At 35.2% G+C, this 26,661-nt stretch overlaps 1 protein-coding gene across 1 annotated transcript in view; it reads right to left on the minus strand.

The window, feature by feature from the left end:
• Positions 1-5,080: 5,080 nt before the first annotated feature.
• LOC144445385 (sulfide:quinone oxidoreductase, mitochondrial-like) overlaps positions 5,081-26,661 on the minus strand; it is a 32,066-nt gene continuing 10,485 nt past the window's right edge. The window contains 2 exon segments of the mRNA XM_078134923.1: positions 5,081-5,287; positions 5,290-5,987. Coding sequence (XP_077991049.1) covers positions 5,081-5,287; positions 5,290-5,987 — 905 coding nt within the window.

Below are 26,661 nucleotides of genomic sequence, written 5' to 3' on the forward strand. Positions count from 1 at the left end.
TATCGTAATTTTACTACAAATGTCGGCAATTTTATTACAAATGTCGTTAGTTTATTATAAATGTCGGCAATTTCATTACAAATGCCGTTAGTTTATTACAAATGTCAGCAATTGTATTACAAGTTTTCAACAACTGTATTGCAAGTGTACTCGTTATGGGTACAAGTCTCTGTAAATATACAAAACAAGTTGTAATGTTATATATAGTGGCCACAACAACATTTGGCTGTGCTATTATAAAACATTCAACAAATTAAAAATTGAAATATACAAAAAAAAATGATTTAATTGAAATGGAGATAAGATTTCATTACTTTACAGAAAGGGATTGGGGAGATGTTATTCTCCCCTTTTTTTTCATCTAAATCAGAGCTCATGATCTCATTCCCGGCTCTACAACTGGTCAGCTATCCCTAAACTCCTTTCGATATCAAATTTGAAATGAAGAACTACTACCTGTAGTGCACAGCTCACTAAACCATGCATATCCTCGAAAACGCCACTAACCGAATAGCTTGGTGAAGAATAGAAAATCACTATAATGATATGAAAGGAGGCTGCCGTACTCAAACATTGATGGTATAGGTCAAATCAATTCATTCAGTGGTGGTGAATCTCACAAATTCAATGTAAATTTCACGCGAACACATACTTTCTAGTATATTTTGTCGAATTGCAAAGTATCCCCGGCAACTTGCAAAATATAACAGAACTATGCTAAGAATTACACTGTATATTCATTCATTCATTCATTCATTCATTCATTCATTCATTCATTCATTCATTCATTCATTCATTCATTCATTCATTCATCGATCCAACCATCCATTAATTAATTAATTAATCAAGTAATTTGTTCGTTCATTCATTCATTCATTCATTCGTTCATTCATCCATCCATCCATTAATTGATTAGTTCGTTTAAATGAATGACATCCACCCATCTATTAACTATTATCTATTATTTTATTCATTCATTCATTCATTCATTCATTTATCGATCCATTTCTTTGTTCGTTAATTCGTTCATTTGTTAGATCATTCTTGCACTTCCTCATCACATACATACATACATACATACATACATACATACATCCATCCATCCATCCATCCATCCATCCATCCATCCATACATACATACATACATACATACATACATACATACATACATGTACATACATACATGTATATGGATTGATTGAAATAATAATAACGGTTAATTATTCAATTAATTATCATATAAATTGATTCAATTAATGCTTGTTAAATCTACTTTCGTTAGACATGATGTTTTTGCAATCTTGTATATCTCTATTAAAATAACCAATTTTTTAGTGTCGAAGGACGGACCCTCCTTAATGTCATTTTTTATTACAAATTTCGGCAATTGTGTTACTTTTTTTCTGCAATTTATTACAAATATCGGCAATTTTTATTACATATGTCGTTCATACAAATTACTACAAATTTCGGCAATTATTACAAATGTCGGTTTCATTACATGAAAAACAAGATTTTTATCGACATGGCATACACTACATACACCATCTACATGGCATACACTACACACACTATCTACATGGCATACAGAACACACCATCTACATGGCATACACTACATACACCATCTACATGGCTTACACTACATACACCATCTACATGGCATACACTACATACACCATCTACATGGCATACACTACACACACTATCTACATGGCATACAGAACACACCATCTACATGGCATACACTACACACACCATCTACATGGCATACACACACACACACCATCTACATGGCATACACTACACACACTATCTACATGGCATACAGAACACACCATCTACATGGCATACACTACACACACCATCTACATGGCATACACTACATACACCATCTACATGGCATAGACTACACACACTATCTACATGGCATACAGAACACACCATCTACATGGCATACACTACACACACATCATCTACATGGCATACACCATCTACATGGCATACAGAACACACACCATCTACATGGCTTACACTACATACACCATCTACATGGCATACACTACACACACCATCTACATGGCATACAGAACACACACCATCTATATGACATACACTACATACACCATCTACATGGCATACACTACATACACCATCTACATGGCATACACTACATACACCATCTACATGGCATACACTACACACACTATCTACATGGCATACAGAACACACCATCTACATGGCATACACTACACACACCATCTACATGGCATACAGAACACACCATCTACATGGCATACACTACACACACCATCTACATGGCATACACTACACACACTATCTACATGGCATACAGAACACACCATCTACATGGCATACACTACACACACCATCTACATGGCATACAGAACACACCATCTACATGGCATACACTACACACACCATCTACATGGCATACAGAACACACCATCTACATGGCATACACTACACACACCATCTACATGGCATACACTACACACACTATCTACATGGCATACAGAACACACCATCTACATGACATACACTACATACACCATCTACATGGCATACACTACATACACCATCTACATGGCATACACTACATACACCATCTACATGGCATACACTACACACACTATCTACATGGCATACAGAACACATCATCTACATGGCATACACTACACACACCATCTACATGGCATACAGAACACACCATCTACATGGCATACACTACACACACCATCTACATGGCATACACTACACACACTATCTACATGGCATACAGAACACACCATCTACATGGCATACACTACACACACCATCTACATGGCATACACTACACACACATCATCTACATGGCATACACCATCTACATGGCATACAGAACACACACCATCTACATGGCTTACACTACATACACCATCTACATGGCATACACTACACACACCATCTACATGGCATACAGAACACACACCATCTATATGACATACACTACATACACCATCTACATGGCATACAGAACACACACCATCTACATGGCATACATTTACCATGTAATAAAACTGAGAGTATACCAGTCTTGTGTATATCCTAAAATTGAACTACCTTTATTATTCAGCCAATTTTACTAATGTATCCTAACTGACACAGCTTTATAAAGTTGGTGTCACTATTAGCTAAATGACCATTGACACATGGCCAATTCAATGTTAACATGAAATACATCTCAGAATAAACAGTTTGCTGGTACTTTTTTCAGACAGAGACCACAGTACAAATTCTTGAAACAGATGTCAAAATGATATCAACATATGGCCACTAAATCCAATATGGCCACCAAATCCAATATGGCCACCAATTATGGGAAAATACAAGAAACAATACAGTATCGTTTATTGAAATATCGTTTATTACTTCAAGAAGAGTAGAAGCAAGCTGACAAATAGCAAAGTTTGATTTTGAGAACTTTTCTTTGCAGTGAATTTCATTTCTGGGTTTATTATAAAAGTACCCAATGACGTGCAAGTTCCAGTGTGGCATAATAAGGACATTTGTATGAATTGCTGCAGTAATCTCTGTGGTATTACATTGCCTGCAGTATTTTCAGGACTTTTATAGAGAAAGTCCATGTACAGATAATCATTCCATGTACAGATAATCAGGTAATCAGTCTCTATTTATATTAAATGTTTTGTTTCATCTCCAATATATAATAATGTAATAATAACTAAATCACATGAGGTGTGAGTATCCTAGTCAGTAGTCATGGTATTTTTACCTAGTCACTATAGAGGCTACCACAAACACTCATTTCCCATGTATTCTACATTGGCACTTACAAGTAGGCAGCCATCTTGAAAAATGGTGGCCATATTGGATTTGGAAGTGGCTAACATTATGTTTATTAAGGGTCAAGTCAATTTCCATTGAATGGTTTTGTTTCATATCAACTCCCACTTTACTTTGAAGAGAATAAAACCTGCATCAAAATATTAAAGTGGATGTGAATGATAGAATGTAGAACACATTTACAATCAATATCATTACTCCATTGTTCAGTGTATATCATTACTCCATTGTTCAGTGTATATCATTACTCCATTGTTCAGTGTATATCATTACCCCATTGTTCAGTGTATATAATTGCTCCATTGTTCAGTGTATATAATTGCTCTATTGTTCAGTGTATATAATTGCTCCATTGTTCAGTGGCTATGTCTAGCAATGATAAACTTTTAAAGCATACATCTTCATTCTATGGTTAAGGTAATTGTACTAAAACATCACAGATAAAAAATCACATCACTTGTACTATTCTCTACAATTGACAAATGTATTTTAATTTTCAATTGTCAGGAAGACATTTGATTGATGACGGCATTCTTAGTATTTAAATGATATACAGAATTTGTCTGATGACAGGATCTGACATCATGAGTGACAGGATCTGACATGAGTGACAGGATCTGACATGAGTGACAGGATCTGACATCATGAGTGACAGGAGCTGACATCACGAGTGACAGGATCTGACATCGTGAGTGACAGGATCTGACATCATGAGTGATAGGATCTGACATCATGAGTGACAGGTTCTGACATCGTGAGTGACAGGATCTGACATCGTGAGTGACATGATCTGACATCATGAGTGACAGGATCTGACATGAGTGACAGGATCTGACATCATGAGTGACAGGATCTGACATCACGAGTGACAGGATCTGACAGCATGAGTGACAGGATCTGACATCGTGAGTGACAGGATCTGACATCGTGAGTGACAGGATCTGACATCATGAGTGACAGGATCTGACATCGTGAGTGACAGGATCTGACATCGTGAGTGACAGGATCTGACATCGTGAGTGACAGGTTCTGACATCGTGAATGACAGGATCTGACATCGTGAGTGACAGGATCTGACATCGTGAGTGACAGGATCTGACATCGTGAGTGACAGATTCTGACATCGTGAGTGACAGGATCTGACATCATGAGTGACAGGATCTGACATCGTGAGTGACAGGTTCTGACATCATGAGTGACATGTCATATGCTGCCTATTTTGACATCCCAAAATGCATCACTTTTCGCCGAATTCCTGGACCATTCCAAAGGCCTTTGACGAGTGCTTGCCAATAAAGTGTCGGCATCACATCTTGTTTAAGGTGATACACCAAGCGACTTTCTTTACCCTGGTCTATTAGTGGGAAGGTTTCTAATGGTTCACCATTAAAGTCAAACTCAGCCAGAATTAGTTTACCATATAGCCAGTAATTAGTGGACATGAAGTATAACCATCATACTGTGGTTTTGGAGACTTGCCTTTCATAACAGCTTTCAATGATTGGTCAAGAACACCACATTGTCCAGCTACAGCAGCTGCTGTTCTAGAAATTGGAATATTTGTACAATCTCCAATCCCAAACACATTGGGGTATTGTTTATGTTGACACGTTTCCTTGACAACATCCATAAATCCAGTAGAGTCTGATAAAGTGCTGGACTGTAACACTCTGGGTGGTTCCATTGGTGGACACACATGTAACATCTCATAAGGAAATGACACCCTTTCTTTGTCTTCCGTATTCAGCTTTTCAAAGACAGCTTCTCTTTTCTCAGCATTGACTTCCACCAAATTATGTTGGTAGTTAACGTTGATATTTCTGGTCTGTACAATTTCAAGAAGAGACTTTGCATACTTCTTAACAGCAAATATGACACCACCAGCTGTGTTAAACATAACATTGGCATTATCTCTCTTACCATGTTTACGGAAATAGTCCTTAGCTAAATACATAATCTTCTGTGGTGCCCCAGCACATTTGATAGGATTGGTTGGGAAGGTAAAGATAGCATTACCTTCATTGAAGTTTTGTATTGCTGGAAATTTTTTCTGCACGTACTTATAGGAATAGTTGGAACAAACACCAAAGTCAGTGTCCAGTGCGTCAACTAAACCTGCCACTTTGTTATTACAAATTTCAGCAATTATAACAAATGTCGGTTGCACAATGCCTTCCGTAAGGGCAAAGTTTTGAGATTGTCGTTCCTACAGACAATTGATGGAATACAACAGAACATATGCAATAAGTTATTTTCTCTCATTTATTGCTGTTTGCCCCTTGCTGTAGCAATCTCCTGGCCAACAGCAACATGTAATGTGAAGCTTTATAGAACATTGTAGAATAGAACTCATTGTAGAAATAGTTTTAATGGCCAAAAGAAGAGAATTGTTTCTGGTCAGTGTGTATCGCTTAAATACTGCCCTCACCCCTTTCCCGCGTCAACTTTTTAAGCTCCGCTGTCAGCGACAGCTGAAAGCGTAGCTTTAGGTATAGGTGGGTATTGAGGTATAGAGTATAGGTGAATCATTGGTGTCCGTCAACTTTTTATATTTTCATCATCTTCTCCAAAAGTGACAGTCAGAATTCTTCGATATTGGTACTGTGCATGTTCCCTGGGAGGCTATTCAGATTTGTTCATGCCAAGTTGATCTGTGCTATTTTCAATTATTTATGTTTTTGGTTTTTTTAAATGATATTTTCATCATCTCCTCAAATACTACTTGTCAGATTGCTTTGATTTCAGGTGTGTTGATGCGCAGGGGGTAGCTTACTCAGATTTGTTAATTTCAAGTCAACACATCTTCTTTTCTATTTTTTATGATTTTGTTTTTGTAATTTAACAAAAATAATAATATGTTAATGAGCATTGTGACCGACGCCATATTGGAAATCAGTCCACGAGACTTTAAGTAAACTGCAACTTTTCTAAAGACACTATTGACGTCAAACAAGCAATGTAATATGTACTATAGTCATAATTCTACGCATTGTGTGCCCAAATGACAAGTGTTTGTTCGAAAAAGGGTTGTAAACTTCAAATCCAAATTCTTCACCCCTTCTAAATAATCAGCCAGTCCGCAATACCCTCATTTGCATACAATCTATCATAACGACCGTTACACTTTGAATGGCCTTATTTTTCAGTATTTCACTAGAGTCCCCCATATTAGATACTGAAAACACCGAAACCTCAACATCTCTTCTTTTGTGCCAGCCAAATAAATTTTGGCATTACATTTAGGAATACCGATTTTCCGACGAATTCGGGACGCATACTTGAGGCCCTGAAATTTAGACCCAGTTTTTCGCTCATAGTTTCCTCAGTATGGACCGGAAAGTTTACAAATTTCACAAAAAGGTGGATTTTTATGTGTTTTAAATAACCATGGCAAGTAAATTTAGTAGGATCGTTGTGTAACGGTCCAGACTGTTCAAGAATTTTCGGTAGAAACGACTGATTTGACCCGGAAGTTGAACTTCTGGCCTCATTTGACCGGGCGATTTTCCACAGTCAGCAGCTAGCAACGCGGGAGTTCTTGGTACTCACTAAAATAACACTTCAGACCCACTATAAAAAAGTGATGTTTTCAGATAACATGTAACTTGTGATTAATTCTATATTGTCGTGCAATTTGGAGTGACATTGAACTAGAATGAAGATAACTCACGTAAGCAAGGCAAGGCATGCCTAGGCCATAAAGGCGTGCGGGTGAAGTTAGAGCAGTACATACAGTGAATCGACCAAACTTTGTTTATTGGCCGACAGTTTACATGTAAACGCAGATAACTAGTGTTAGTTATCTGTGATGTAAACGACATGAACATGTCTTGCCATTTCCAAAATGCAAATATTTGGCAAGTAAAAATACATAAAATAATTACAACTTTAATTTGGTTTCAGACTTTGCATGTTTAGCGTATCTTTCCCCGGTTTATATGTAAATCCGAAAAGGTTCTCTCTAGTCATGTCAGTGATCATACTGGGGCTGATTTGAGTACGAGCGAGGTGAAGCATTGAGGTATTTTGTTGAGAATTATAGATATTGCGAAATGTCAAGTACAAGGTTTAAATACAATTGAATGATGAAAAAAAAATTGGCCGAGTCTGCTGACCGGCGCCAGTCACATTACACTCCGTAAATTTAAATATTAGACGATGTTATGGCTACTACAAGTTGAATGTTGTTGACAATTAATCTTATGGACAGTGTTTTTGGTAAATTTGTTAGAAAATTGAAATTCGAATTGCCTCAAAATTATTTTAGATCCCTAGTTTATTTTATTCATTATCAAAATTTTCCAGAGTTAAAGCTGTAAGACACTGGAATTATTTATAGCCAACCTCAAAAATCCTCTGTGTGTGTGTGTGTGTGTGTGTGCGTGCATTTCCCAGTCATTTTTCTGAGATTTTGTGTAATTTTCATAACAGTAACATTTTTTTATAAAATGGTGACTATGGCATAAAAGTATAATATTTTACCAACTTTCTGTGTAAAATGTGTTTTATAGTAAGACATCATATGAAACCACTAACCACTTTATTACATCACTACCAAAACAAAAACTAAAAAGAACAGCGGAACTATTCTGACCGAAAGGTCGCTTGTTTCATGTTTGTCCAGCCAATTCAGACTGCAGATGAAAGGGAAAACACAAAAGTAACTCTCTACACATCAATTGCTACTTCAATGAAGACAACTGCATAACTTATCATGAACTAGCCTATGACATCTACCCCACATACACACTTGCTGTAAAGTACTAAATAAAAATAATTTGTTGAGAATGTTATAAAAAATACTACTTTAGACAATATTTCCTGACTAGAAACATTTTTTTTGTGTGTTGCCTACTGGAAATATGCCAATAACTTATCAAAACTGAAAGCTACATCAATAACATTTTAAGCTTTGGTATTGCAAATGTATGTACCACATTATATTGAATTTGAAGCATTCACTCTTGAGATATAGCCTAATATACCGAAAACCATTAACAACGTAAATTGCTCATTAATATTCATGTGATACTTACCAAAATCTAATCAGTTCTTGCCATTACCCAACAGAACACGTGCCAAATTTCGCTTGAATTGAGCCAGTTCTTTTTTTTAGAAAATGGTGATACAGACACACACACACACAGACACAGACACACAGATTTTTCATCCCTAATATATAACCTTCCGTACGGAAGGTAATAGAAAGATGGTGGACATAAAACTAATTAATTGTTCCAATGTATCGCTTGACCGAAATTCACACTTTCTATTAAATCCTTCTTTTCATCGGCTGGTGTACGCATCCCAAAAAAACCTTACCAACGTTAACATTGCCATATTTTTGATAATCAGCTCGAGTCAACTAATACAAGTAAAAACCACCTGATTTAAATCAAAACTTGTCTGACTACAATCTACTGCATGTTATAGCCTGCCTCACATTTCATCTACTGACTGAATGAAGATCTCTGTTGGTAATATTTTCATCAACCCCTGATGTTAACATGTACCATTGTAGGTGAGATATTATTTGAGCCACTTAATAGAATGTGGCAAGAATTTTGTCCAGCCAGACGACATTTTCTTCCAGTTTTTGTGACTTAGAATTTAATTGTAATGTTGGCGACTTCATAATGGATTATTTTTAACATTTCGACGTGTCATCAGACGATAACACTTAGAAGTATTACATTTTTGGTGAGCTAGACGATGTGGTTTGGTAGTCTAAGATTGTGAATACATTCAAACGATCAAACACGATTAATATATTTGTCGTGCCAGACAACAATTTGTTTGAACCTCCGTGTTCTTAAATCACGCTACTTGTTGTTCCTGCTCTTAGGTCGTTAAATTTAGACAAAGTTTTGCAATAAACAGTATTCATCCAGTCTAGATATCTTAACATGAAGTATGTACAGTTTCCCATTGGTTTATGTATGGTTCTATCAAGCGGAACCGATGATATTTTGAAACGGACAGTAATAGGAAAACAAAGTAATGTTTTGCTGTTTCCCCTTTGTTAAAAGTGACGTATTGCCTGTACGTGTTATCAGTTGTTATCATCCATCATTAAATTCAGAGACTGACATAGATATATTGTACATACAAGTCTGCCTACCTCGATCAACAGCAGTTGTTAATTGGCACACCGACAGAATCCAAAATAATATGGTGAACATGGTCATCTTGTTTTCCCTCGCATTCTATTACTGGACCTTAGTCAGCTCTGACAAAGATGTGTGTAATGAATTGAATGGAATTGATATGGTGCATAAGGTAGAATGCGCCTCAAGGAAGAATTTCCATTGACATCAGACGTCTAAAAATATCTAAATAAATGACATATAGAAGTCTACATCTCTGGTCCCTTTGAAATAATCAAAGAAGTGTTGGCGTTTATCGTCTTTTTTTATTTTGAAGAGAATCATTGAAATTATTCTTGGGTAAATGTAATCCTCTTTCGACCAGTTTATTTGTTAGTAGACAAAAATTATAAGTTCGGAAAAAAAGATTAAACAGTATTGAGATGCCATATGGATTATAAAATGCCTTAAATTTGATAACATCATTACTTCTGTATTCAAAATATGTACAGTGACCCCATATTATTATGTGATTTTACTTCAGAAGTATTTTTTAGTTTTCTTAAACAATGTCACATCAACAACTTCTGTAAGCAGCAGTACTGGTTCAGGAGATGCAAAGTCGATATTACCTAAAGGAAAATGAAGTGCGGTATTTCCGTACAATGTTTAACTTCTTTGATAATTACCGATTTACAGAAATGAAATCTGTCACATGCTATAATCTATGAGCTCTGTCTTCAGAAGTGTATGACCTGGGGATACCAGACCAGTTTGATTTCCATTTCGATTTTTCTTTACATTCTGCCTTTTTTTCTGTTAGAATGCAACTCAAATATCCCTGCATAGACCTCAAATAGACGACTACATAAGTAAGTCTTATATATTGTTTTTAATACATAGGAAATATATTAATATAATAAAGCGTGTGGTTGATATCTGTTTTTACTGGGTGACCTCAAAATCCCTGATGAATGACTTGTGACCTTTCAACAACCTGGATGTTATGCGCACAGATGAGGAGTATGATTAAAATTAGTCAATGTCACGGGAGGTCATTACAGTGGTTTTTACAGATACATATACATTATTTGTAATCTATTAGTATCTGTTTTATGACTCAATTTTTTTAAACACAATTGACATGCAATCATCTACACATGCGCACAACCAACTTGAAAAAAAGGCTAGCTAAATGATGTGCACATTATGTTGTAATTGAATTTTATAATAGCCATATGTCATTCATGTTTTACCATTTCATCCAGTAAATGCTTTGTATCATCCAAATATATATATATATATATATATATATATATATATATATATATATATATATATATATATATATATATATATATATATATGTACATATATATCGGACATGGGAATAAATCACATTTCCTTTTATTTTCTTTATATCTCATGTTTTCCTCCTTGCACTTCCAATTTCAGTATTTGTATTCTGATAGTGACTTAAAACGGAAATGTGATTTATTGCCATGTCCGATATATATATATATATATATATATATATATATATATATATATATATATATATATATATATATATATATATATATATATATATATTTATATTTTTATATATTTATATATTCATATATATGTATGTGTGTGTGTGTGTCAATACCATATATAACATATACATAAGTTAATACCATATGAACTCGCTGCACAACGGAAAAACAATATGTTCAAACAATGAAAACTGTATAGAAGAACGGGGAGAAATCAAGAGCCGTGTGAGGAAGAGGGGATACAACGACACAAACACACAACAACAACTTAAGAAGGTAGACAAAATCAACAAACAAGACTGCATCAGAGAAAGGAACAAAGTAATGTTACATACATAGTAATTCGATAAGTACAGCGACTTGCAGAAATATAGAAATGTCCGATTGACCTCAAACAGCTGTGACACTATTGTTATAGAATGTATCCTGAGACAGCTTGTTATAGTACAATAAGTAACGCAAAGGTCAACCATATGTCCTGAGACAGCTTGAGGTGGTACAATGAAAACGAAATCTGACAAAGATCTAAAGACAAAAGAATGTTAATTAACTCTAAACAAAGTTCAAGAGCTGATACAGGTCTAAAGACAAAAGAATGGTAATGAAGCAACTCAATAAAAGAATTCATTAATATCAATAAGTTCACATCGGAGATATGAGATCATAATCCAATGAGAGGTTCTATCCAATCAGTTGTCTTAATATGATCATGTGCATGGAATAACTAATTTTGCATATATTTAGTAGACATGTCATATTTCAGTAGTGTATAGAAGGACTACTTTGAATCGTGTAAAGTTATATTGTTATCTTTTTCCTGAATGCCGTTAAGCTGTGTAATAAATCTGTCTACAAACATCCTGTTGGTCAATGAGCATTGATTCCTGAGTGAGTACCTCTAAGCTCGCCAAGTGAGTGTGATTCCCTATACAAGTGGTTAGGAACAAGGTAGTGACAATAGTCAAGACAGTCTGTCTGTCTGTGTCATCATTGTCATGGCTAGACCTGATTAGGTTTTGAGTCAGATCTGTTAATGTTTAATTAGAGAAATTTGCATATTAATGAAATAAACTAATTACGCAATATCTGAAGACTGCATACTTCAATTTCAATATAATTTAGTATATTCGTTACACATAACAACATACATTTGTCCTATAAAATTCGTTGATGTAACTTACAGCGTTAATGAATAATTTGCATAATTAATGATTTTCGGTAATTAGGCTATATCTTAAGACTGCATACTTCAATTTCAATACAATTTAGTACATATGTTAACCATAACAAAGCAGATATGTCCTATAACATTTTTGATATAGCTTACAGTTTTAATGAAAAAATTGCATAATTAATGATTTTAGGTAATTAGGCTATATCTTACGACTGCATACTTCAATTTTAATACAATTCAGTACATACATTAACCATAACAAATTGTGTATGTCCTATAATGTTAGTTGATGTACCTTACAGTGTTAATGAATAATTTGCATAATTAATGATTTTCGGTAATTAGGCTATATCTTAAGACTGCATACTTCAATTTCAATACAATTTAGTACATATGTTAACCATAACAAAGCATATATGTCCTATAAAACTTTTGATATAGCTTACAGTTTTAATGAAAAATTTGCATAATTAATGATTTTAGGTAACTAGGTTGTATCTTAAAAATGCAAGCTTCAAATTTCGTATAATATGATACATATATCAACCATAATAATACGCACCTGTCCTATGAAGATTGTTGCTACAACTTTTACCTTTAATGAGTATTTTGAATAATGAACAATATTCAGTAATTAAGCAGTATCATAGACTCTTACATACATTAACCTAAGAAAGCACGCTTGTCCAAAAACAAAGCCTTTTACCATTGTTTTTTTTTTTAATTTAATGAGTTATTTGCATAATTAGTGATTCCCTTACGGGAGGCATTCAGTTTAAATCTGGTTGATAATTTTAGTGACAATCTTACTCATGGACGATAACACAGAAATCCCACGAAAATTATTAACTTAGAATGGTCATTCGCATTAACTAATAAAATGTTATGCTGTTTTATTTTGTACCCTTTATCTTTGGTTCTATCATTTATAACCCTTTCGTGCTTCAATGTATTGTCTTAGTTCACTTTGAGCATTTGATCTACGGTAGTTATTTAATAGTTCAAACTTCTTCTCTCTTGCAAATAAACAATCTCTATCCCACCACGGTTTAATGTTATCACTTCAACCCTTAAGTTGTTCATTTCCACTAGATATCATCATGCCAACTCCAGTCCTTGATTAAATCTCAGTTAAAGTATTCAGTGCGTTGTATAAGTCAAAGCATTCTATAGCCTGATAAAACACATGATGCAACTAAGTGAACAAATCATCCTGTAATCTCTGTTTAAAATTCTCCACTAAACTAGCTCCAAGTTTCTAGTTGTATTAAATGTTCGTTTACATTATCGGTATTTTTTACTACATCATCACTTTGGAAGAAAAAAGAGCACTGGATAGGAAAGTGATCCGAAACATCCAGTGTACCAACTATGAACTCACGAATATAATTAAATAAAGATGAGCTAAGTATTACATAATCGACTATGCTGACTCCATTACTCGTACAGCAGGTGTAATTCCCTTCACTATCACCTTGACACCGACCATTTACTAAATGAACATGTTGCTTGTAACATAATTCAATTAACGACCGACCAAAATTATTCACTACATTGTCTCGCGATTTCCTTGGTATTTCAAAGTCGTCTGTTTCGTATTCCAGTTGATGAAAAGTGTTATTTTCCTCAAAATCTACAACAAAATCAGGTAAATTCCCAACTCTAGCATTAAAGTCTCCTACTAATATGAAATCAAAGTTATCAAACTGTGAACATAATTCAACAATATAATTTTCTAACCTTAAAATACAATTTGGTTCACCCTCACTGTAAATTGTGGAACCCTCAGGTGAGATGTAAACACCACCAACAATGATATCACCCGCTTTTCGGTCAATTAGCAAAAATACAACATTCCCATAATCTCTGTGAATTTCTTATTATTTATCTATTTCTTTCAAAATAAATAAACAAACAAACACCACCTGAATATCTTCCGAAATGACTGGTTCGTTTCCTGAAAGTAGAGTAACACTTGTGAGTTGGTAGCCAATCGAAAAAAAATCGTTCATTGACTCAGCCCAAGTTACTGATACACAAACTATGGAAAACGTAGAAAAGTATTTCTTGTTTAATAGTTTTATCGTGGACATATGCTTTCAAGCCCCTCGCATCCCAAGCAACAATGGATTGAATATGGAAGAATAAATCATACTGACTCACACGGGACTCAATACGTAAGGAGGCAATAGATTACACCACAAACAATAGCAACGTGACCGCTCTGGTTACCATTTCGGGTCACGTGACTGGACATACGCGATAATTACTATGAGATGGCTTGGGCCGAATGAGGCAGCTCAGAAAAACCTGAGGGAAACGTCCTGGCCAGAAACACTTTTCACTGTTATATATATATATATATATATATATATATATATATATATATATATATATATATATATATATAATTATAATTATCAAAAATAAATCAAACTTACAAATTATGTTCACACATTGTTTAATGAGAAAGAGATATATCATACTATAACAGAAATTGGGAGTGAGAATCACCAGTTCGGCAGTTATGACTTAACTTATGTCACCAAGCTGTTTGGATGATGAAAAAGTGTTTACTGGATGAATTGGTAAAACGTGAATGACATGTGGCTATTATAAAATTCAATTAAAACATATTGTGCACATCATTTAGCGAGCCTCTTTTACAAGTTGGTTGTGCGCATGTGTAGATAAGTGCATGTTAATTGTGTTAAAAAAATGAGTAATAAAACTAATAAATAAACTAATAGATTAAAAATAATGTATATGTAGCTGTAAAAACCAATGTACCGACCTCCCGTGACATTGACTAATTTTCAAATATTTTAATCATACTCCACAGCTGTGCGCATAACATCCAGGTGGTTGAAAGGTCACAAGTCATTCATCATGGATTTTGAGGTCACCCAGTAAAAACAGATTTCAACCATACACTTTATTATATTAATATATTTCCTATGTATTAAAAACAATATATAAGACGTACTTATGTAGTCGGGTATTTGAGGTCTACGCAGGGATATTTGAGTTGACATTCTAACATAAAAATAGGCAGAAGGTAAAGAAAAATCGAAATGGAAATCAAACTGGTCTGATAGTAGTATTTTATTTGCCACAAACTCAAAATCATATCAACATAACAAGAGAGAAAGTAAAAAAGACAGTGGAATAAATAGTACACATAAACTGATGGATGAATACAGATGTCTGGTATCCCCAAGTCATAAACTTCTGAAGACAGAACTCATAGATTATAGCATGTGACATATTGCATTTCTTTCAAACGGTAATCATCAAAGAAGTCAAAACTTTGCACCGGAATACCGCACTTCATTTTCCTTTAGGTAATATCGACTTTGCATCTCCTGAACCAGTACTGCTGCTTACAGAAGTTGTTGTTGTGACATTGTTTAAGAAAACTAAAAATTACTTCTGAAGTAAAATCACATAATAATATGGGGTCACTGTACATATTTTGAATACAGAGGTAATGATGTTATCAAATTTAAGGCATTTTATAATCCACATGGCATCTCAATACTGTTTAATCTTTTTTTCCGAAGTTATATGTTTTGTGTACTAACAAATAAACTGGTCAAAAGAGGATTATATTTACCCAAGAGTAATTTCAGTGATTCTCTCAAAAATACAAAAGATGAACTCCAACACTTCTTTGATTACTTCAAAGGGACCAGAGTTGTAGACTTCCATGTGTCATTTATTTAGATATTTTTAGACGTCTGATGTGAAGGGAAATTCTTCCTTGAGGCGCATTCTACCTTATGCACCATATCAATTCCATTCAATTCATTACACACATCTTTGTCAGAGCTGACTAAGGTCCAGTAATAGAATGTGAGGGAAAACAAGATGACCATGTTCACCATATTATTTTGGATTCTGTCGGTGTGCCAATTAACAACTGCTGTTGATCGAGGTAGGCAGACTTGTATGTACAATATCTCTATGTCAGTCTCTGAATTTAATGATGGATGATAACAACTGATGACACGTGTAGGCAATACGTCAGTTTCAACTTAGGGGAAACAGCAAAACATGACTTTGTTTTCTTTTTACTCCCCGTTTCAAGATATCTTCCATCGGTTCCGCTTGATAGAACCATACATAAACCAATGAGAAACTGTACATACTTCATGTTAAGATATCTAGACTGGATGGATACAGTTTATTGCAAAACTTTGTCTAAATCTAATGACCTAAGAGCAGAACAACAAGTAGCGTGATTTAAGAACACGGAGATTCAAACAAATTGTTGTCTGGCACGACAAATATATTAATCATGTTTGATCGTTTGAATGTATTCACAATCTTACACTCCCAAATCATATCGTCTAGCTCGCCAAATATTTAATACTTCTAAGTGTTATCGTCTGACACGTCGAAATGTTAAAAATAATCCATAATAAAGTCGTCAACATTATAGTTAAATTCTAAGTCACAAAAACTGGGGAAAAAATGTCGTCTGGCTGGAGAAAAGTCTTGCTACATTTTATTACGAGATCTTCATTCAGTCAGTAGATGAAATGTGGTTGATAATACTTTTCTTGAGGCAGACGATAACATGCAGCAGATTGTAGTCAGACAAGTTTTTTGTTTCAAATCTGGTTATTTTCCTTGTATTAGTCGACTAACTGCTCATGAGGCAATTATCAAAAATATGGCAATGTTGATAAGGGTTTTTGGGATGCTTACACCAGCCGATGAAAAGTAGGATTTAATAGGAAGTGTGATTTCCTGTCAAGCGATACATTGGAACAATTAATTAGTTTTCTGTCCACCATCTTTCTATTACCTTCCGTACGGAAGGTTATATATTAGGGAAGAAAAATCTGTGTGTCTGTGTCGCCATTTTACAAAAAAACAACTGGCTCAATTCAAACGAAATTTGGCACACGTGTTCCGTTGGCTAATGACAAGAAGTGAGTAGGTTTTGGTAAACATCACAATAATATTAATGAGCAATTTACGTAGTTAATGGTTTTCGGTAAATTAGGCTGTATCTCAAGAATGCACACTTCAAATTAAATATAATGTGGTACATACATTTGCGATACCAAATCACACCCCTTCCTGAAAATATTGTTGATGTAGCTGTTAGTTTTGATAAGTTATTGGCATATTTCTGGTAGGCAACACAGAAAAAAAAACGTTTCTAGTCAGGAGATATTGTCTAAGGTAGTACGACGATGCAATTTTCAAAAACATTCTCAACAAATGTTACTCAATTTACTATTCATTGCAGTTACTGTTCTTTTATTTAGTACTTTGCAGCAAGTGTGTATTTGGGCAGATGGCTTGGGCTAGTTCATGATTAGTTATGCAGTTGTCTTCACTGAATTGGCAATTTATGTAGGGAGAGTTACTTTTGTGTTTTCCCTTTCATCTGCAGTCTGAGTTGGCTGGACAAACATTTGATGCGGGAAGGGGGTGGGGGGAGTACTAGTATTTAAGTGATTCACACTGACCAGAAACAATTCTCTTTTTTTGGCCATTAAAACTATTTCTATGGTGATTTCTATGCTACAATGTTCTATAAAGCTTCACATTACATGTTGCAGTTGGCCAGGAGATTGCTACAGCAAGGGGCAAACAGCAATCAATGAGAAAAAATAACTTATTGTATATGTTCTGTTGTATTCCAACAATTGTCTGCAGAAACGAGAATCTCAAAACTTTGCCTTCATGGAAGGCATTCAGTTTAAATCTGGTTCTTGTTGTTTTCTTTGGCATTTTTATCATCATTGCCATGATTTATCGTCTGTGACCACAACAAATTTTGCTGAACAATTACATGAGTTTCCCTTACCGTGAGATGATGAAAAGAAGTAATATTTTATGAGATGTTTGTAAGATGTTTGCCGATAACATGACATGGTACACAATTTAGTAAAATGTATGTCTAACCAAACGACAATATTTGTGTGCTAAACTGGCCTCGGATTCTTTTCATTAATGCCAGGATTAACTAAAAAAATGATCCTAATGGTATATTCATCCCAGTGGCTCTTGGATATCATAAAATGGTACAAAACAGGTGTACAGCATCCTTGTAACTCAATGTGTACAAATATTTAGGAACAGGAATGCAAACATTGGTTTTGTTCTACAATCGCATGCAATTACTGTGGAACGACGAAAAACACATGTTGTAAAGATTTTTGATAATGTTAAGCTCATAGAAGTTCAGTGTTAAGTTTACAATTGGTTGGTCTCTCTACAGCTTGTATGATCCATAAAATGTTTAGAGCCGTTTGTGAAGTGCATAATGGTGGAACAGACGAATGCCAAATGGTGGGGTGTTGTTGGAGTAAAGGAGATAGGGTGTGTTATCAGAAACGACAACAGGGTTAGTAAACCAACAAAAGTATATCATTAATGATAACATGGATATAGCAAACCACTGCTAATTCCACCTAGCTATACGTACCTACCTACACTTAAATATACCAATAAATACATACATACATACATACATACATACATACGTACGTACGTACGTACGTACGTGCGTGCGTGCGTGCGTGCGTGCGTGCATGCATGCATGCATGCATGCAGGCAGGCATTCAGGCAGGCAGGCAGACAGACAGACAGACAGACAGACAGACAGACAGACAGACAGACAGACAGACGGAGACAAGTTGAAATTTGCATTCTATATCATTGTGTGAAATGACCCAGAATACATAGTGTATTGTTATTTCTACTGTTGTGGATACTAGTAGTATCCAGTGGAAGTCTTCTCAATGCATAATTGAGACTACTAGAATCCATGTAGAATAAAGACACTGTATTCCAGTGGAGATGGAACATCAAAACAGTGACAGAAACCAAACAACATGATTCCAATGTATTCCAGCAGAATTCAGTGTGGAATACTCTACTGGATACTTTGTACATATACAGGATATAGATTGGATTTGTTTAGTGGATACCACTCAAATAGCCAGAATTCTAGTAGAATTCATAATGCTGGAGAACACATAATGGAAGTGTATTCTCCATGCTTTCAAGGGGTTGGTTTGACTGATGCTGTGCGTAGGAATATTGTTTGTGATATTATAGCATTTTTTTTCAAATACTATCAAACTTAATTGTAAAGCTTATTTTCCAGTTTCTGCTATAGATTGTTTATTCCAGCCAGCCCTACAGAAGTCATAACTCTACAAGTAGATTTAGATACAAGAAAAGTGTATATTGGTTTTGCAAGATACTCTTTAGTTTGCAAAACATTCTGATGTAGCCCTGTTTTTGCAATCATTCGACACATCTTCCACAAGGTCAACACAAAAGAATGGAATAAATTTCAGTATATATATTTGCATTATAAAATAACATACAAGTTAACTATCATAAGGAATTCATGAAACAGACCTAAGCGGCCTGATCTTAATATAATGACAGGGTGAATGCAAAGACAATATTTCATTTGGTACCTGACATCCTATAATTCACTTTACAAATTAATTTCACTTGTGATGGTTAGTTTGGGATCACATTGTGTTTTAAACGTGGGATACATTAAAAATGTCATGTATGCATACACTTTACGAGGGTCACCATTTAACTACAAATGAACCCAAGCTGGCTACCAAGTATGGACATTGCACTTAATTTTATTTCATCCATCACCTGATTCTCTACAGAAATGTCATTTGTCCCTTATTGAGGTATCTTGTCGGTAGTACATGTACTAATGAGTATGTGTTAATAATTCATTTTTTCCAGTACAAATATCACAATTAGATGAAGGAATATTCCATAAGATTTATGGAGAAAATAAACGTACATATGATTGGTAACTTTTATGGCAACACATAATGTTCAAAATCTGGCTGACATTTATGAGTGGTTTCAATTTTACCGGGGTTATCATATCGCATGAATAAATATGGATCACTTACAAAAGGCAATATAAATGTGGTGAAGCTTCGAGAGAAAATGTGATTTTTAATGAAAATTTGCATATATATTCAACCGTAGATCCCATGATTTAACTTTATTTCAACAATATTTCAACCCTATGTAGTTGCTTTCTACATACTGGTGTGGTCTTGTAAAGCTTGGAAATTATTGCCTGAAAGTATCTCTCAGTGAATAGTCTCAAAAAAGGACTTTTAAGAATAAAAAATCCTCCAGGTCTTCTAGGAGAAGAACCCCCCTGGTTCCCACAAGCTCTTCCCCTACATTTCACTGTCAAGAGGCTATTAAACTCTTTTAGGAATATATTTACCATGTGTAGTCAATAATTATATGATATTCCTCTCCCGGAATCTTATAAGGATTTGTAAGACCGCCAAGAAGTCCATACTAAGTCAGGATCAAAAATACCTGTGATGTGAATATGATATGGGAGTCTGTTTTAGAACTAAGTTATGGGGGGGGGGGGGTTCAGTAATAATAATAATAATAATATTTATTTTTATATACCGTAAATCCATAAAATGCTCTAAACGGTTCACAAAGTTAAAAAAAGAAAAAGCACTTGACATTAAAACAATACTTCGATACATCTTAAAAGACAATTAATTAAAAGCTTTGCGGAAGAGATGCGTTTTTAAACTTTTCTTAAAACAGTCAACGGTATTACACGTTCTAATACCAGCCAGTAAATCGTTCCATAGCCGCGGAGCAACATGGCTGAAGGCCCGTTTGTAGACGAAAGATGACCTCGTAAGCGGAACCTCGAGCAAGCCCGAATCTGAAGAACGCAGACGACGCTTAGTATTTCTGGGTGTTAAAAGATCAGCAATGTACATAGGAGCAAGACCATGAAGTGCCTTAAAAACCAGTAGTAAAACTTTGAATTCAATTCTACACTCGATTGGAGCCAGTGAAGTGATCTTAGAACAGGAGATATATGATCATACTTGCGGCAGCTAGACAATAGGCGAGCCGCGCTATTTTGAACGAGCTGTAGTTTCCGTAGCAAACACAAAGGAAGTCCAAGAAACAGTACATTACAATAGTCTAACTTAGAAAAAAATGAAAGCATGAATGAGCCTTTCAAGTGACAAACGTGGAAGAAATTTACAAATGCGAGCTATATTTCGTAAATGAAAGTATGTGTTACGGATGACAGAATACAACTTTTTAATATTCGTTAAGTTTTGATGTTTTGCGAGGTCACCGTGAACTCGCAGCTGTCATGAATTAATACTTAGAACAAATGTTTGCATTGCGCGAATAGTATTCTTCTAAGATGACAACTTTAAGTTATTATAAGATCAACAGTGTCAAATAATGACTAATTACAGACAGTTGGAAGAACAATGACGTGATCACATTGTTTGGCTAGTTTTCATATTTGTCAATATCATTTGCATTGAATTAAGGCGACGGCAATACTTCCGTTTTAGTCATTTATGGTGCTGATTACTTTATCACCCAATCATTTGAGTATTGTATATTTTATGTTTATAAGAATTTGATGGAATAATAAAATTATGGATTCAGTCTTTGGAAGAGACGGTCTGAGGTCAGGAGCTTCGATCTGCTCCGTGGCCACTTCCAAATGATCCAGGTTAACCATGAACATTGCGTGTAGTTTGAGCTAATTCCCTAAAAGTCCAAGTCGATCCCGAGTACAGAGTGGAGAGTACAGAGTGGAGAGAGAGAGTGGAGAGAGAGTAACATGAAGGGGGTTACCTTAACAGAAGAGGTCACCATATAATTTGTTACATATGCACTCTTGCATGTGGATGTCACATGCCGCTCCATCGTCAATTGGCTATCGAGGAGAACACCAAGATTTTTAACTACCGGCGCCGAATTCACGAGGGAGCCGCCGATTGCAACATTCACATGCCCGAGATGAGAAAGGGAATGCCTCGTACCAAAGCAGATGACCTCCGTCTTACTGTCATTCATCTTCAAACGGTGACTCAGCATCCAACACTGCACACCCCTAATACAATCAGATATCTCAGCAATGGCGGGTACAGAGTCATCAACCTCGAACGAGATGTAAATCCCTGTGTCATCCGCATACAAATGATACGAAACACCGCGATCAGTGAGCAGCTCAGCTAATGATGATGTGTATAAATTAAATAAAATGGGACCGATGACACTCCCCTGGGGGACCCCACATTCCAATTCCAATCAGTCAGTGACGTTTTGTCGTCCCGGTGGAAGAATCCACCTACACCCCCTCCCTCCCGGCTGGAGCAACTGACCAGTCTCTTAAAGAACATGGTCAGGTTCATACAATTTCTGTGACAAAAAGTATGTCTAGATCACGACATAACCTTTATGATCAAACTTTTTATAGTTGTCTCTTTGTCGTACGAAGTTGGCAATAGCATTACAAATCAAAATATAGAAACCTGGAAGTACACACAGTTAATGTTTTTAAGTGCTTTATACGAGCAATTCAGTTTTGTAGTGACTAATAAGCCCGGTGGGCTGGGTGATGTGTTTGCTTTCTGAAATTGTTATTGCCAATTTGTAAAATGTATATCACGCACATGTCACTATAATAAACAACCTTTACTACTTACTACTAATGAACATCGCTCACAAAAGATGAATAGATGGTCATAAGTGCAGTTGATCTAGTATAATTAGCCTTTGTTAAAAAAAAATATCTCTTTTCCTGTTGAATGACCAAGTTGTACTTAACACAATCTTGTTTTGAACCTGACAAATTCATACTATTGATTTATTCATTTATTTATTTATGCAGTATTTTTTTAAAACAACAACAACAACAACAACAACAACTAACTGAGCCTAGTAAGGTTCATAGTTTGAAAAGTTAAACAACTAATACAAAACAGTAGAAGTCACTAGCCCTAGAAGATTGATTTTAAAGTCAAACCATGGAAGTATAAACCCATGGTCCATGGTCAAACAAAAGAAACATGGCTGTCCAGTGCACAGTGGAAATAACAGTCGACACAGAAATGTCTGCATTGAAAGTTCGCTAACGATTGTAGAAAACACATCTACTTTGCAAAGTCTGCTATAGCTAGGTATACATGATGGTGATAATCAGTGAAAACTTTGCTAAAACTATGCACTGAGTGGCACAGTACGTTTACCACCTATCGTCTATACAATTTCAGCAGACTTATGCCAAAATTGACCGCTGACCTTTTTACACTTTTTGACCAACATGGACGCTTAACGTTGTAAAATGATGAAACAATATTTAACAACATTACGTGTTTGTACATTGTGTGTACATTGACCAGTGGTTAGGTAGTGGATTTCATGACTGCATGCCACGGTGGTTAACTTTCCTGAAATGCTAATCATGACAAATTGATCATTGGTCTGGACGTGCTAAACGTTATGAAAAAATCATCCCCAGCAGGCTTACACTTAAAATATTTTGCTAAGGAAGCAATCAGTTTTTACGGCTGGGAGGGGGGGGAGTCACCTCAATTTGGGACTCAAAGAAGGGGTGTCATCATTGTTTCAAATTGAATAAAGGGGTCACCTTACTTACATCAACTAAACGAAATCATTTATAAAACAACCAATGTATGTGCATTTTCATATGATACATAAATACCCACTATTTTGATAGGCCAATCTGGCCATTGCACACCCAGTGGTGTTTCTTTTCTGCCTCTGTTCTTTCCAATCCCCATGGCTTTACTTTTGTTTACATTTACTTTAAATACAAACATTTCGAACAATATCAAATTGGCAAATGGAAGAATTTTTGTTATACATGTAATAAATGCATGGTGCTATTAAAATACATAAGTGCCAATAAAAGAGCCATTTTTCCAAGAACAAGAAGAGCGTCTCTTGTCAACAGATGGGAAGTGGGTCGGTGTGTTTTTTTATTTGTCAGACTGGGGTTAGTTTTTTGTGGATGAGTTGTAGGGGGTCACTACTTTTAAGTCCGACACAAACAAAAAGTCACCAGCCTATCCCTGGGCGTAAAACTGATCGCTCCCTAAAGTCCACCCTAAATATCTCTCGGAGTCGCTATATACATAGCGAATACATCACACAGAGTTTTCCTTTTTTAAATTATGATTTTGCTTAAAGTTTTTGTCGGGTTAAATCTAAATTTGATCAACCCCATCCAAAATTAATAAAAACAGTACTGACAGTACTGATATCGCCCTTTTCGCCTACAAACAGGTTCGTCAGGAAGAATTAGTTAGGAATTGTGTATACATAAAAATGTACTCTATGTTCATGAATTTTCCCAACAAAAATGTACTCTATGTTCTTGAAATTTCCCAATGAGAATCTTGATATAATCGTTGAATAGTCTAAATGGTACTGACGTTTTTGTAACATTCATAAGAGGGGCATTCATACCTTCCTTTCCACCCACAAACCTTGAACTTAAGCTTTATATATATCCCCCAAAAGACGCATTGTATCTCAGACCACTGAGAGTGTACGTATGAAGTGTATGGCAGTACATTGCTTAGAAATTGAACATTATTAAATGTGTTTAAAAATACGAACTCAGACTATAATATGACATATTTTCTGGATCCGCCTTTGATGATGTGTGACATAGCAATTTGTTATTGTGTGTGATATTACATCATCAGTTAAATCACAATGTGTATTGAAGCAATGATACTAGAAGAGCGCGTTTTATCATATATGTACCCAATCTGTGTTGTATGTTCTATATTTTGTGATGGGTCCAATCATAACCCCATTGTTCAGTGTTGTTTGTTATGATTTTGGTAACTAGGTAACATTTGTCCAGCAAGACAAATTTCCTGCAATAAAAAGTGCATGCCATACATTGTAACATTTTCAGACACTGGTTCCGTAATGTTCATGTATAGAGCTAACTTTGTACCATATTATTAAGAGATTGCTTTGCCATCAGGTACTTCTGAATGTTGCATGATTGGAACATTATGTTTTGATCGTTCTTTACTAGTAAGTATTCTTGACAACTCCAGTGCGTTCAATCAAAGAGAAAAGGTTTGTTTCTTCCCATGCAACAATATATTTACATCATTAAACCACAAAACCCACAGATTTGACAATTCCTGTAATCCATACATGTCTATTATGTTGCCATGGGGACTTATCAACTAGTATACATATCGTGCATTTCACTGGATATCTCTAAATCTAAAACTCCAAGTCAAACCAGAACACAGATTTAGATTTTCATTGCGTATTCCACCACATTATTCTGGGCCACTTCATACTATGTGGATTCTACATTGTTTCTGCTTTATTCTGTAAGTCTCCACAATTATGTATTCTAGATGATACTGCTGGAGATGTAACACTCTACATAGTGAATAGTTTTTGTTTTTTTTAACTCAATTATTTTTGCAAACTACTCATTAAAACTATACGTTAAATCAACAATCATGACATGCACCTAATTATATTTTATAAGAGCCTAACATAACTATCGTATATATGTAGATAAAAGAATAACTTTCTCTAAAATGCAAAAATGTAAAAATGAATGATTCATTCTCTTTTGTGATAGCCTTATACAACGTTGCATTAAACCGATATGTAGAAGGTGCACTATACAACATCTGGACAGCAACGGACGGAAGATATCCCACTTCAAAAAGATCACCAAGAGACATAGCCTGGGGAGGTACAGAACCATATCGTATTCCAAGTGGAACATATACAGATTTTGAAACTCGGAAAACTAAAATACTTTGGAACCAAGCGATATGTTGGCAACAAGCACTTAAGTCCCATGAATTTTTATTGACAATTATATTGGATCAAAGATACATTGTACAATTATTCAGACTTTGTGTTTATCGGTCACAACGTAAGTACAACAAATGTTAATCATGTATATGTATTTTGAATATTGTCAACTGAATTTTAGAGGAACAAGGCGATCCTTGTTATAAACAAGCTGCATTTATGGTGCCTTAGTAGTGTAGATCAAGTCACGGGCGTTTGGAGACATTCAGAAAGAAATCTAAAGTATGATGTACAATAAATAATACGTTTTCTATTTGTGGCTTCTGTGTGTTAAAAATGAATCAGAACTTGTC

This window comes from Glandiceps talaboti, chromosome 14 (genome assembly GCF_964340395.1).
Source record: "Glandiceps talaboti chromosome 14, keGlaTala1.1, whole genome shotgun sequence".
In the NCBI taxonomy this organism is placed as follows: domain Eukaryota; kingdom Metazoa; phylum Hemichordata; class Enteropneusta; family Spengelidae; genus Glandiceps; species Glandiceps talaboti.